This window comes from Oncorhynchus keta, chromosome 14, assembly GCF_023373465.1.
Source record: "Oncorhynchus keta strain PuntledgeMale-10-30-2019 chromosome 14, Oket_V2, whole genome shotgun sequence".
NCBI lineage: Eukaryota > Metazoa > Chordata > Actinopteri > Salmoniformes > Salmonidae > Oncorhynchus > Oncorhynchus keta.
This window is the reverse complement of record NC_068434.1, coordinates 3,056,384-3,068,883: the sequence shown is the minus strand read 5'-3', so window position 1 is coordinate 3,068,883 and position 12,500 is coordinate 3,056,384. Positions and strand designations below refer to the sequence as shown.

General features: G+C 46.8%; 1 protein-coding gene across 1 annotated transcript in view; it reads right to left on the bottom strand.

The window, feature by feature from the left end:
• Window positions 1-12,500, bottom strand: part of pdzd2 (PDZ domain containing 2) — a 209,590-nt gene that overhangs the window by 56,911 nt on the left and 140,179 nt on the right. The window contains 2 exon segments of the mRNA XM_052462660.1: window positions 2,812-2,960; window positions 10,114-10,298. Of these exon segments, the coding sequence (XP_052318620.1) occupies window positions 2,812-2,960; window positions 10,114-10,298 (334 nt within the window).

Sequence of the window (12,500 nt, the reverse complement as noted above, 5' to 3'; positions counted from 1 at the left end):
AAAGCCCTGGACTGAGTCTGAAAGCCTCTGGACTGAGTTTGAAAGCCCTGGACTGAGTCTGAAAGCCCTGGACTGAGTCTGAAAGCACCTGGACTGAGTCTGAAAGCCCTGGACTGAGTCTGAAAGCCCTGGACTGAGTCTGAAAGCCCTGGACTGAGTCTGAAAGCCCTGGACTGAGTCTGAAAGCCCTGGACTGAGTCTGAAAGCCTCTGGACTGAGTCTGAAAGCCCTGGACTGAGTCTGAAAGCCCTGGACTGAGTCTGAAAGCACCTGGACTGAGTCTGAAAGCCCTGGACTGAGTCTGAAAGCCCTGGACTGAGTCTGAAAGCCCTGGACTGAGTCTGAAAGCACCTGGACTGAGTCTGAAAGCACCTGGACTGAGTCTGAAAGCCCTGGACTGAGTCTGAAAGCCCTGGACTGAGTCTGAAAGCCCTGGACTGTGTCTGAAAGCCCTGGTCTACAGTATATAGTGTATTACAAGACTCTGGACACTTTGTCTGGCCAATCTGGCCTTGATTAAACACAGCAATTAGCCAAGCCACGAGAATCATTGTGGTGAAAGAAGGAGAGGGAGGCTGAGAGGCCGGTCTGGGCTTTGATGTCCCTCGGCCTGGGTTATTATCACACAAATCAGCCTGTGGGGACAAGGAGACTGTACAATCTATCTATCAGCCTGATGAGTGAGCAGAACAGGCTCTTATAACCTATTTAAAGCCCATCCAGCCAGGGTAGGACAGGCGTGAGACGTCCCCAGATCCATGACCCAGCCAGCCACTGAGAGGTCCGGAGAAAGAGGGTGGGGAGGGGGGAGAGAGACAGGAAAGATGGGGAAGACGAGGAAAAGGGCTGGAGACGGGGGAGACAGGGAAGAGGGGGGAAATGGGGAAGATGGGTGGAAACAGGGGAGAGAGGAGAGATGGGGGAGACGGGGAGACGTGGGAGAGAGGAGAGATGGGGAGACGGAGAGACATGGGAGAGGGGAGAGATGGGGAGATGGAGAGACGTGGGAGAGAGGAGAGATGGGGAGACGGAGAGACGTGGGAGATGGGGGAAGTTAGGGTGTGGGTACATTTCTGTTAAACCTTCAAGGGAAACACCATTTTTATTTAATGATGGGGATTATTTTAGATCCCTAAGTAAGAATGGTACCAATGAGACTTCAGGTCTTCAGAGGCGGTAGCTGAGCACCACAGGTTGGGCTTAATCCACTTCCTCTTCACGGGGAAATTCCCCATGGGGATAGTACATTATTCCTTGACCTTCACTCGTTGACCTCTGCTGTTGTTTGACGAACATTTCAAGACTGTTTTAAGGAGCTTTTTTCCATCTTCATAACATTGCAAAAATCAGAAACTTTCTGTCCAAAAATTATGCAGAAAAATTAATCCATGCTTTGTCACTTCTCGGTTAGACTACTGCAATGCTCTACTTTCCGGCTACCCGGATAAAGCACTAAATAAACTTCAGTTAGTGCTAAATACGGCTGCTTAGAGTCCTGACTAGAACCAAAGAATTTGATCATATTACTCCAGTGCTAGCCTCTCTACACTGGCTTCCTGTCAAAGCAAGGGCTGATTTCAAGGTTTTACTGCTAACCTACAAAGCATTACATGGGCTTGCTCCTACCTATCTCTCTGATTTGGTCCTGCCGTACATACCTACACGTACGCTACGGTCAGAAGATGTAGGCCTCCTTACGTCCCTAGAATTCCTAAGAAAACAGCTGGAGGCGGGGCTTTCTCCTATAGAGCTCCATTTTGATGGAACGGTCTGCCTACGGTCTCAACCTTTAAGTCTTTACTGAAGACTCATCTCTTCAGTGGGTCATATGATTGAGTGTAGTCTGGCCCAGGGGTGTGAAGGTGAACGGAAAGGCTCTGGAGCAACGAACCGCCCTTGCTGTCTCTGCCTGGCCGGTTCCCCTCTTTCCACTGGGATTCTCTAACCCTATTACAGGGGCTGAGTCACTGGCTTACTGGGGCTCTCTCATACCGTCCCTGGGAGGGGTGTGTGACTTGAGTGGGTTGAGTCACTGACGTGATCTGGGTTGGCTCCCCCCTTGGGTTCTGCTGTGGCGTAAGATCTTTGTGGGCTATACTCGGCCTTGTTTCAGGATGGTAAGTTAGTGGTTGAAGGTATCCCTCTAGTGATGTGGGGGCTGTGCTTTATCAAAGTGGGTGGGGTTATATCCTTCCTGTTTGGCCCTGTCCGGGGGGTATCGTTGGATGGGGCCACAGTGTCTCCTGACCCCTCCTGTCTCAGCCTCCAGTATTTATGCTGCAGTAGTTTATGTGCCGGGGGGCTAGGGTCAGTTTGTTATATCTGGAGTATTTCTCCTGTCTTATCCGGTGTCCTCTGTGAATTTAAGTATGCTCCCAATGTCAAGTTCAATAGTCTTGTTGAAGCATTGTATAAATCCCTACACACTGAGTCCGGGGAACAGCCCAGCTAGTCGATTACCTATCAACTAGACTCCGTACCAGCACTGTGATCATAGTGATTTTCACAAAAAATGTCTACATTTTTGTGAAGAAAAAAACCCATACTTTGATCAAAAGAAAATTGATTCTGAACACTCCTTCAAGTCCCAACTTCGGCAGACAACTTCGGCAGACTCTTGTGGGAGTTTGACATCACATAAACCGTAACCCTTCTAGCCATGAACATTGTACATTGCATGAATAACACCTTCCACCAGAAACTGACCTGGCGACCCCTGACCTCTGCTCCTGTACCCTTTGACCGACTGACCTGTTGGACGCCCAGACACTGACCTAGTGACCCCTGACCTCTGCCCTTTGACCGACTGACCTGTCGGACGCCCACAGTGTCTAACTGCTGAGGCAAGGAGTGTTTGCGTCCCCCTCGTGTCGGTTTCTCCACCATGTCACTTCCCTCCTCTCCATTCTCCACGATCAGCTCGTCATCCTCTCCAACAGACTCCAGACGACTACCGCCCCCTGAAACAAATGGCATGAAAAGACATGAAGCCTCACAGTCGAATCATCTTCTTCCATCTTCACCGTATTATAGAGCCTCATGCCCCTGTATTTGTCTAAACGTGACCTCAATTTTATTCACCACTTTCAGGGACATGAAATAACACAGCATAATTACCCACTGGGCACAGACGTCAATTCCACGTATATTCCACGTTGGTTCAACATAATGGACACAACATGATTCAACCAGGGTGTGCCCAGTGGGTAACTGCTGTCGTCAATGACAGAGGTTAACACGGTTTGTATAATCTTTACTGGAGGACTGCCAGTCAAACCAAACATTAGAACTGTCCTCCCCTTTAATGAGGAACAATGACATTAGAACTATCCTCCCCTTTAATGAGGAACAATGACATTAGAACTATCCTCCCCTTTAATGAGGAACAATGAAATTAGAACTATCCTCCCCTTTAATGAGGAACAATGACATTAGAACTATCCTCCCCTTTAATGAGGAACAATGACATTAGAACTATCCTCCCCTTTAATGAGGATCAATGACATTAGAACTATCCTCCTCTTTAATGAGGATCAATGACATTAGAACTATCCTCCCCTTTAATGAGGAACAATGACATTAGAACTATCCTCCCCTTTAATGAGGAACAATGACATTAGAACTATCCTCCCCTTTAATGAGGAACAATGACATTAGAACTATCCTCCCCTTTAATGAGGATCAATGACTTTAGAACTATCCTCCCCTTTAATAAGGAACAATGACATTATAAGAGAGGAGAGAGGAGTGGAGCTGGAATGGAGAGAGGAGTGGAGCTGGAATGGAGAGAGGAGTGGAGCTGGAGTGGAGAGAGGAGTGGAACTGGAATGGAGAGAGGAGTGGAGAGAGGAGTGGAGAGAGGAGTGGAGCTGGAATGGAGAGAGGAGTGGAGCTGGAGTGGAGAGAGGAGTGGAACTGGAATGGAGAGAGGAGTGGAGAGAGGAGTGGAGAGAGGAGTGGAGCTGCAATGGAGAGAGGAGTGGAGAGAGGAGTGGAGCTGGAATGGAGAGAGGAGTGGAGAGAGGAGTGGAGCTGGAATGGAGAGAGGAGTGTAGATGCAATGGAGAAAGGAGTGGAGAGAGGAGTGGAGCTGGAATGGAGAGAGGAGTGGAGAGAGGAGTGGATCTGGAATGGAGAGAGGAGTGGAGCTGGAATGGAGAGAGGAGTGGAGCTGGAATGGAGAGAGGAGTGGAGCTGGAGTGGAGAGAGGAGTGGAACTGGAATGGAGAGAGGAGTGGAGAGAGGAGTGGAGCTGCAATGGAGAGAGGAGTGGAGAGAGGAGTGGAGCTGGAATGGAGAGAGGAGTGGAGAGAGGAGTGGAGCTGGAATGGAGAGAGGAGTGTAGATGCAATGGAGAAAGGAGTGGAGAGAGGAGTGGAGCTGGAATGGAGAGAGGAGTGGAGAGAGGAGTGGATCTGGAATGGAGAGAGGAGTGGAGCTGGAATGGAGAGAGGAGTGGATCTGGAATGGAGAGAGGAGTGTAGCTGCAATGGAGAGAGGAGTGGAGAGAGGAGTGGAGCTGGAATGGAGAGAGGAGTGGAGAGGAGAGAGGAGTGGAGAGAGGAGTGGAGAGAGGAGTGGAGCTGGAATGGAGAGAGGAGTGGAGAGAGGAGTGGAGAGAGGAGTGGAGAGAGGAGTGGAGAGAGGAGTGGAGCTGCAATGGAGAGAGGAGTGGAGAGAGGAGTGGAGTGCTTGGAGTATCTGCCTTCTCTCTCGCTCCGGTACCACTCAGCCACCAGCTCTGCCCAGCCTTTTTCCTTCATCAGTGTTCTGTTGTATTTATTTAGCCTACCCTGTCAGAGATGTTGATACGAGTCGACCAAGGTCACACAGCCTGTGTACTTAATAGCAAGACAACCATGAGCCCATGCAACACTGGGGACGTTTACATTTGTATATATAGGCTAGTGTAACTTTGTAAAAGGAGTGCTAACTAATGTTGTCTCTGAACTGTCGAATGGGAGCGCAACAGAGCCACTTACAACTGAAGTATCTAATCATTAGTAGACGAGAGAAAACACAGCAGCTACACATCACTATGACTATGTCCTGGTTCAATAGTCTGAGAGAAAACACAGAGGCTACACATCATCAACTAGGTCCTGGTTCAATAGCCTGAGAGAAAACACAGAGGCTACACATCATCAACTATGTCCTGGTTCAATAGCCTGAGAGAAAACACAGAGGCTACACATCATCAACTAGGTCCTGGTTCAATAGCCTGAGAGAAAACACAGAGGCTACACATCATCAACTAGGTCCTGGTTCAATAGTCTGAGAGAAAACACAGAGGCTACACATCATCAACTAGGTCCTGGTTCAATAGCCTGAGAGAAACACAGAGGCTACACATCATCAACTAGGTCCTGGTTCAATAGTCTGAGAGAAAACACAGAGGCTACACATCATCAACTAGGTCCTGGTTCAATAGTCTGAGAGAAAACACAGAGGCTACACATCATCAACTAGGTCCTGGTTCAATAGTCTGAGAAAAACACAGAGGCTACACATCATCAACTAGGTCCTGGTTCAATAGTCTGAGAGAAAACACAGAGGCTACACATCATCAACTAGGTCCTGGTTCAATAGCCTGAGAGAAAACACAGAGGCTACACATCATCAACTAGGTCCTGGTTCAATAGCCTGAGAGAAAACACAGAGGCTACACATCATCAACTAGGTCCTGGTTCAATAGCCTGAGAGAAAACACAGAGGCTACACATCATCAACTAGGTCCTGGTTCAATAGCCTGAGAGAAAACACAGAGGCTACACATCATCAACTAGGTCCTGGTTCAATAGCCTGAGAGAAAACACAGAGGCTACACATCATCAACTAGGTCCTGGTTCAATAGCCTGAGAGAAAACACAGAGGCTACACATCATCAACTAGGTCCTGGTTCAATAGCCTGAGAGAAAACACAGAGGCTACACATCATCAACTAGGTCCTGGTTCAATAGCCTGAGAGAAAACACAGAGGCTACACATCATCAACTAGGTCCTGGTTCAATAGCCTGAGAGAAAACACAGAGGCTACACATCATCAACTAGGTCCTGGTTCAATAGCCTGAGAGAAAACACAGAGGCTACACATCATCAACTAGGTCCTGGTTCAATAGTCTGAGAGAAAACACAGAGGCTACACATCATCAACTAGGTCCTGGTTCAATAGCCTGAGAGAAAACACAGAGGCTACACATCATCAACTAGGTCCTGGTTCAATAGCCTGAGAGAAAACACAGAGGCTACACATCATCAACTAGGTCCTGGTTCAATAGCCTGAGAGAAAACACAGAGGCTACACATCATCAACTAGGTCCTGGTTCAATAGTCTGAGAGAAAACACAGAGGCTACACATCATCAACTAGGTCCTGGTTCAATAGCCTGAGAGAAAACACAGAGGCTACACATCATCAACTAGGTCCTGGTTCAATAGTCTGAGAGAAAACACAGAGGCTACACATCATCAACTAGGTCCTGGTTCAATAGCCTGAGAGAAAACACAGAGGCTACACATCATCAACTAGGTCCTGGTTCAATAGCCTGAGAGAAAACACAGAGGCTACACATCATCAACTAGGTCCCGGTTCAATAGCCTGAGAGAAAACACAGAGGCTACACATCACCAACTAGGTCCTGGTTCAATAGCCTTAGAGAAAACACAGAGGCTACACATCATCAACTAGGTCCTGGTTCAATAGCCTGAGAGAAAACACAGAGGCTACACATCATCAACTAGGTCCTGGTTCAATAGCCTGAGAGAAAACACAGAGGCTACACATCATCAACTAGGTCCCGGTTCAATAGCCTGAGAGAAAACACAGAGGCTACACATCACCAACTAGGTCCTGGTTCAATAGCCTGAGAGAAAACACAGAGGCTACACATCATCAACTAGGTCCTGGTTCAATAGCCTGAGAAAAAACACAGAGGCTACACATCATCAACTAGGTCCCGGTTCAATAGCCTGAGAGAGGCTAAATCATCAACAGAGGCTACACATCATCAACTGGTCCTGGTTCAATAGCCTGAGAGAAAACACAGAGGCTACACATCATCAACTAGGTCCTGGTTCAATAGCCTGAGAGAAAACACAGAGGCTACACATCATCAACTAGGTCCCGGTTCAATAGCCTGAGAGAAAACACAGAGGCTACACATCATCAACTAGGTCCTGGTTCAATAGCCTGAGAGAAAACACAGAGGCTACACATCATCAACTAGGTCCTGGTTCAATAGCCTGAGAGAAAACACAGAGGCTACACATCATCAACTAGGTCCTGGTTCAATAGTCTGAGAGAAAACACAGAGGCTACACATCATCAACTAGGTCCCGGTTCAATAGCCTGAGAGAAAACACAGAGGCTACACATCATCAACTAGGTCCCGGTTCAATAGCCTGAGAGAAAACACAGAGGCTACACATCATCAACTAGGTCCTGGTTCAATAGCCTGAGAGAAAACACAGAGGCTACACATCATCAACTAGGTCCCGGTTCAATAGCCTGAGAGAAAACACAGAGGCTACACATCACCAACTAGGTCCTGGTTCAATAGCCTGAGAGAAAACACAGAGGCTACACATCATCAACTAGGTCCTGGTTCAATAGCCTGAGAAAAAACACAGAGGCTACACATCATCAACTAGGTCCCGGTTCAATAGCCTGAGAGAAAACACAGAGGCTACACATCATCAACTAGGTCCTGGTTCAATAGCCTGAGAGAAAACACAGAGGCTACACATCATCAACTAGGTCCTGGTTCAATAGCCTGAGAGAAAACACAGAGGCTACACATCATCAACTAGGTCCCGGTTCAATAGCCTGAGAGAAAACACAGAGGCTACACATCATCAACTAGGTCCTGGTTCAATAGCCTGAGAGAAAACACAGAGGCTACACATCATCAACTAGGTCCTGGTTCAATAGCCTGAGAGAAAACACAGAGGCTACACATCATCAATTAGGTCCTGGTTCAATAGTCTGAGAGAAAACACAGAGGCTACACATCATCAACTAGGTCCCGGTTCAATAGCCTGAGAGAAAACACAGAGGCTACACATCATCAACTAGGTCCCGGTTCAATAGCCTGAGAGAAAACACAGAGGCTACACATCATCAACTAGGTCCTGGTTCAATAGTCTACAGTAGATGAATGGAGTGAATTTGGAGGGATGTTTTTTCCCCCCGCTGTGAGCTGTTTTTCTTTGCTGATTGAGGGAAAGGACACTGAGCGCTGAAGTGGTGCTCTGTCAACGCAGGGTGGGACTGCTTCACTCCACTCACACGCTCCGCTACCTGTTCAGGATGGTTGACGAGCTGATGGTTGTAAACCTGCCTTGTTTTTAACAGTGACTGACTGTGTGGCTAACAAGCTTCTCTCTATGCTCCATTAGGGACTAATCTCTCTCACAATTTCAATTCAATTCAATTGACTTTATAGACATGGCAAGTTCATTATTACTTACATTGTCAAAGTATACATATCGAAAAATATTAATAAAATGAAAATATATATATTTATATCTCTCTCTTTGTCTCTCTCTCTCTCTAGCTCTCTTGTCTCTCTCTCTCTCTTGTCTCTCTCTCTCTCTCTTTGTCTCTCTCTCTCTCTTTGTCTCTCTCTCTTTGTCTCTCTCTCTGTCTCTCTCTCTCTCTTTGTCTCTCTCTCTGCTTCTCTCTCTCTGAGAGAAAACTCTCTCTCTCTCTCTCTCTCTCTCTCTCTCTCTCTTGTCTCTCTCTCTCTCTCTCTCTCTCTCTTTGTCTCTCTCTCTCTTTGTCTCTCTGGTCTCTCTCTCTCTCTTGTCTCTCTTTGTCTCTCTCTCTCTCTCTCTTTCTCTCTTTGTCTCTGTCTCTCTCTCTCTTCTCTTTGTCTCTCTCTCTCTCTCTCTTGTCTCTCTCTTGTCTCTTGGAGGATCTCTCTTTCTCCTCTCTCTCTCTCTCTCTCTCTTTGTCTATCTTTGTCTCTCTCTGTTCTCTCTCTTGTCTCTCTCTCCTTGTCTCTCTCTCTTGTCTATCTCTCTTTCTCTCTCTCTCTCTCTCTCTCTTTGTCTCTCTCTCTGATCTCTCTCTCTGTCTCTCTCTCTCTTTGTCTATCTTTTGTCTCTCTGTCTCTCTCTCTTTTTGTCTCTCTCTCTTCTCTCTCTCTCTCTGTCTCTCTCTCTCTCTGTCTATCTCTCTTTGTCTCTCTCTGATCTCTCTGTCTCTCTCTGCTCTTGTCTCTCTCTCTCTGTCTCTCTCTCTTTGTCTCTCTGTCTCTCTCTCTCTCTTTGTCTCTCTCTCTCTGTCTCCATCTAGGGACTCTCTCTCTCTCACTCTTTCAATTCTCTTCTCTTGACTTTATCTCTCATGGCAAGTTCTTCTCTGTCTCTCTCTTTCTCTTTTGTCTCTCTCTCTTTGTCTCTCTCTCTTTGTCTATCTCTCTCTCTTTGTCTCTCTCTCTCTTTGTCTCTCTCTCTTGTCTCTCTCTCTCTCTCTCTCTCTCTCTCTCTTTGTCTCTCTCTCTTTTGTCTCTCTCTCTTTGTCTCTCTCTCTTTGTCTCTCTCTCTCTCTCTTCTCTCTCTCTCTTTGTCTCTCTCTCTCTCTCTCTCTCTCTCTCTCTCTCTCTCTCTCTCTCTCTCTTGTCTCTCTCTCTCTCTCTCTCTTTTGTCTCTCTCTTTGTCTCTCTTTGTCTCTCTCTTTTGTCTCTCTCTTTGTCTCTCTCTCTCTCTCTCTCTCTCTCTCTCTCTCTCTCTCTCTCTTTGTCTCTCTCTTTGTCTCTCTCTCTCTCTCTTTCTCTCTCTCTCTTTTGTCTCTCTCTCCTTGTCTCTCTTGTCTCTCTCTCTCCCTTTGTCTATCTTTGTCTCTCTCTGTCTTCTGTCTTTGTCTCTCTCTCTCTTTGTCTTGTTCTCTCTGTCTCTGTCTTCTCTCTCTCTTTGTCTCTCTCTTTCTTTGTCTCTCTCTCTCTCTCTCTTGTCTCTCTCTCTTTGTCTCTCTCTCTTTGTCTCTCTCTCTCTCTCTCTCTCTCTCTCTCTCTCTCTCTCTCTCTCTCTCTCTCTCTCTCTTTGTCTCTCTCTCTTTGTCTCTCTCTCTTTGTCTCCCTCCCTCCCTCTCCCTCTCCCTCTCCCTCTCTACCTTGTGATCTGGTCCTGAACTTCATGGATGTAGGAGAACGGCAGGTTCCTTTAGGTCCCTCCATCTGTCCTCGGTCCTCGAGCTTCTCCAGATCAGTCAGCTGCAAGAAGGAAAAATCCCGGATTAGCGCTGCATGGCGAGAAGATATCTGATACCCACTCACGACAAAAATACAAGCGTCCTTCCTAACTCAGTTGCCGGAGAGGAAGGAAACTGCTCAGGGATTTCACCATGAGGCCAATGGTAACTTTGAAACAGTTACAGAGTGATAGGAGAAAACTGAGGATGGATCAACAACATTGTAGTTACTCCACAATACTAACCTAATTGACAGAGTGAAAAGAAGGAAGCCTGTTCAGAATAAACATATTCCAAAACATCCTGTTTGAAACAAGGAACTTAAGTAATACTGCAAAACATGTGGCAAAGCAATTCACTTTTTGTCCTGAATACAAAATGTTATGTCCAATACAACACATTATTGAGTCCTACTCTCCATATTGTCAAGCATAGTCATGGCTGCATCATGTTATGGGTATACTTGACTACAATGACCTTAATCTATTGCGGCAGTAATTTCCGGCTCAGGCAGGTCAGAGAGGAAGAGGCGAACCAAGAGATTTAACTTAAGCCAAAATCTGTTCAAAATAAGCACAATGGGTTTTTTCTCCTCCTCTCCCCAGTAACTATTCCCCAGGTCGTTGCTGTAAATGAGAACGTGTTCTCAGTCAACTTACCTGGTAAAATAGCGGATAAATAAAATTAAAATAAATAAATAAATATATGCAGATACAGTGCCTTGCGAAAGTATTCGGCCCCCTTGAACTTTGCGACCTTTTGCCACATTTCAGGCTTCAAACATAAAGATATAAAACTGTATTTTTTTGTGAAGAATCAACAACAAGTGGGACACAATCATGAAGTGGAACGACATTTATTGGATATTTCAAACTTTTTTAACAAATCAAAAACGGAAAAATTGGGCGTGCAAAATTATTCAGCCCCTTTACTTTCAGTGCAGCAAACTCTCTCCAGAAAACTCCATAGGGTAGTGCGTACGGCCCAGTACATCACTGGGGCCAAGCTTCCTGCCATCCAGGACCTCTATACCAGGCGGTGTCAGAGGAAGGCCCAAAACAATGGTCAAAGACTCCAGCCACCCTAGTCATAGGCTGTTCTCTCTGCTACCGCACGGCAAGCGGTACCGGAGGGCCAAGTCTAAGTCCTACTTGCTTCTAAACAGCTTCTACCCCCAAGCCATAAGACTCCTGAACAGCTAATCAAATGGCTACCCAGACTATTTGCATTTAACCCCCCCCCCCCCAAACACAGTTAGACCCAACCAAATCATGAGAAAACATACTTGTCTCTCTGTCTCTCTCCCTCGATACTTGTCTCTCTGTCTCTCTCCCTCGATACTTGTCTCTCTGTCTCTCTCCCTCCATACGTGTCTCTCTGTCTCTCTCCCTCCATTCTTGTCTCTCTGTCTCTCTCCCTCCATACGTGTCTCTCTGTCTCTCTCCCTCCATTCTTGTCTCTCTGTCTCTCTCCCTCCATTCTTGTCTCTCTGTCTCTCTCCCTCCATTCTTGTCTCTCTGTCCCTCTCCCTCCATTCTTGTCTCTCTGTCCTCTCCCTCCATTCTTGTCTCTCTGTCATGATGAAACACTCCATGACTGACATGGTAAACCATCCCTCCACTGGTGACTCTTCTTCTCCTCCTATTTTCCTCCTCTTCCTCCTGTCCTGATCCTCCTCCTGACTCCTCCTCCCTCTCCTCCAGTGGTGACTCAGTCCACCCACTGCGTCAAACTCACTCTCTCCCCTCTCCTCTTCTCCTACTCTCCTCCTCCTCCTCCTCCTCCTCCTCCTCCTCTCCTCCTCCTCTCCTCTTCTCCTACTCCCTCCCCCTCCTCCTCCTCCTCCTCCTCCTCCTCTCCTCTTCTCCTACTCTCCCTCCTCCTCCTCCTCTCCTCCAGTCGAAACAGTCCAGCCACTGTGTCAAACTCACTCTCTCCCCCTCTCCTCCTCGACTCCTCCTCTCCTAATGGTAATGCACATTATAACGTGTGTGATAATGTGTCTGATACCGTGTGTGATAATGTGTCTGATACCGTGTTGATAACGTGTCTGATACCGTGTGTGATAATGTGTCTGATACCGTGTGTGATAATGTGTCTGATACCGTGTGTGATAATGTGTCTGATACCGTGTGTGATAATGTGTCTGATAATGTGTGTGATAATGTGTCTGATACCGTGTGTGATAATGTGTGTGATAACGTGTCTGATACCGTGTGTGATAATGTGTCTGATAATGTGTGTGATAATGTGTGTGATAATGTGTCTGATAATGTGTGTGATAATGTGTGTGATAATGTGTCTGATAA